Source organism: Rhincodon typus, chromosome 42 (genome assembly GCF_021869965.1).
Source record: "Rhincodon typus isolate 14 chromosome 42, sRhiTyp1.1, whole genome shotgun sequence".
Taxonomy (NCBI): domain Eukaryota; kingdom Metazoa; phylum Chordata; class Chondrichthyes; order Orectolobiformes; family Rhincodontidae; genus Rhincodon; species Rhincodon typus.
Genome location: NC_063373.1, coordinates 6,127,744 through 6,128,838, shown reverse-complemented (window position 1 = coordinate 6,128,838; position 1,095 = coordinate 6,127,744). Strand labels below are relative to the sequence as shown.

At 73.0% G+C, this 1,095-nt stretch overlaps 1 protein-coding gene across 1 annotated transcript in view; it reads left to right on the top strand.

Annotated features, from left to right (window-relative positions):
• Window positions 1-1,095, top strand: part of LOC125487506 (zinc fingers and homeoboxes protein 2-like) — a 4,663-nt gene that overhangs the window by 609 nt on the left and 2,959 nt on the right. The window contains exon 2 of the mRNA XM_048619110.1: window positions 8-1,080. Within this exon, the coding sequence (XP_048475067.1) occupies window positions 8-1,080 (1,073 nt within the window). The remainder of the gene's footprint in view (window positions 1-7; window positions 1,081-1,095) is intronic.

The window sequence follows — 1,095 nt, the reverse complement described above, 5'->3', positions numbered from 1 at the left end:
CCTGGAGGCTCCATTTCCAGCTACGGCCCACCTGGAGGCTCCATTTCTGGCCATGGCCCACCTGGAGGCTCCATACCCGGCCACGGCCCACCTGGAGGCTCCATTTCCAGCCACGGCCCACCTGGAGGCTCCATTTCCGGCCACGGCCTAGTCCACGGGGATAGCAGGAAGTCGGACGTTGTACAAATCGACCTGACTGGAGAGGACGAGGCAGGAGAACAGGACGCGGCCCCGAGGGGTCCGGCCCGAGAGCCCGGCCTGGAGCTGGGGGCCGAGGGCCGCCTGACTGAGGCCTTCAACCGCTTCCCGTACCCGAGCCCGGAGGAGATGGCCCGGTGCGGCCTGTCGGCGGGGATGCCGGCCGAGAGCGTCGGGGTCTGGTTCGCGGTGCAGCGGCTGCGCCACGGGATCAGCTGGACCCCCGAGGAAGTGAGGGAGGCCCGCCTCACGCTGTCCAGCAAGCCTGGCGCCCTCCGGCTGACCGCGCCACCCCCCGTCCCTCCAGCGCACGCCGAAGGTCGCCAGGTTCTGGCCCCGGCCTGGCAGAGGGGGCCCGGCGTCGGCTGTGGTGGAGCCGCGGGCCTGCTCCTCTTCCTCCGCCCCGGGAGCCCCCGGAAGGCCCGCACCTCGCCCGACGGGGCCGATTCGCCTCCTCCAGCCCCCGGCGAGAGGCGCTGCCGCAAGGCCAAGGCCCGGCCGGCCGCCTCGAAGGGCAGCTTCGTCCGCCGCCGCTGCCGGGACGAGGAGGAGGAGGAGGAGGCGGCGAGGAGCCTGCAGGCCCGGACGGGGCGAGCCTCGGCCTGGCTCGGCGACAGCCCTTCCCGTCCCGGGGGCCCCGACTCGCAGCCGTGCCCAGCAGGGCCTGGCGAAGGCTTCCCGGGGCTGGATTCGGAGACCGACCCCAGGAAAGCGGCAGCGGCGGCGGCAGCAGGCCCGGCCCCGGGCCGCCCCAGGAAGACCAAGGAGCAGCTGTCGGTTCTGAAGGCCTTCTTCCTGCACTCGCGCTGGCCCAGCGGTGCCGACTACACCCGGCTAGTCGAGCGCACGGAGAAGGCCTTCAGAACCGACAGCTGCTCCTTGGTCTTCCTGGGGCGG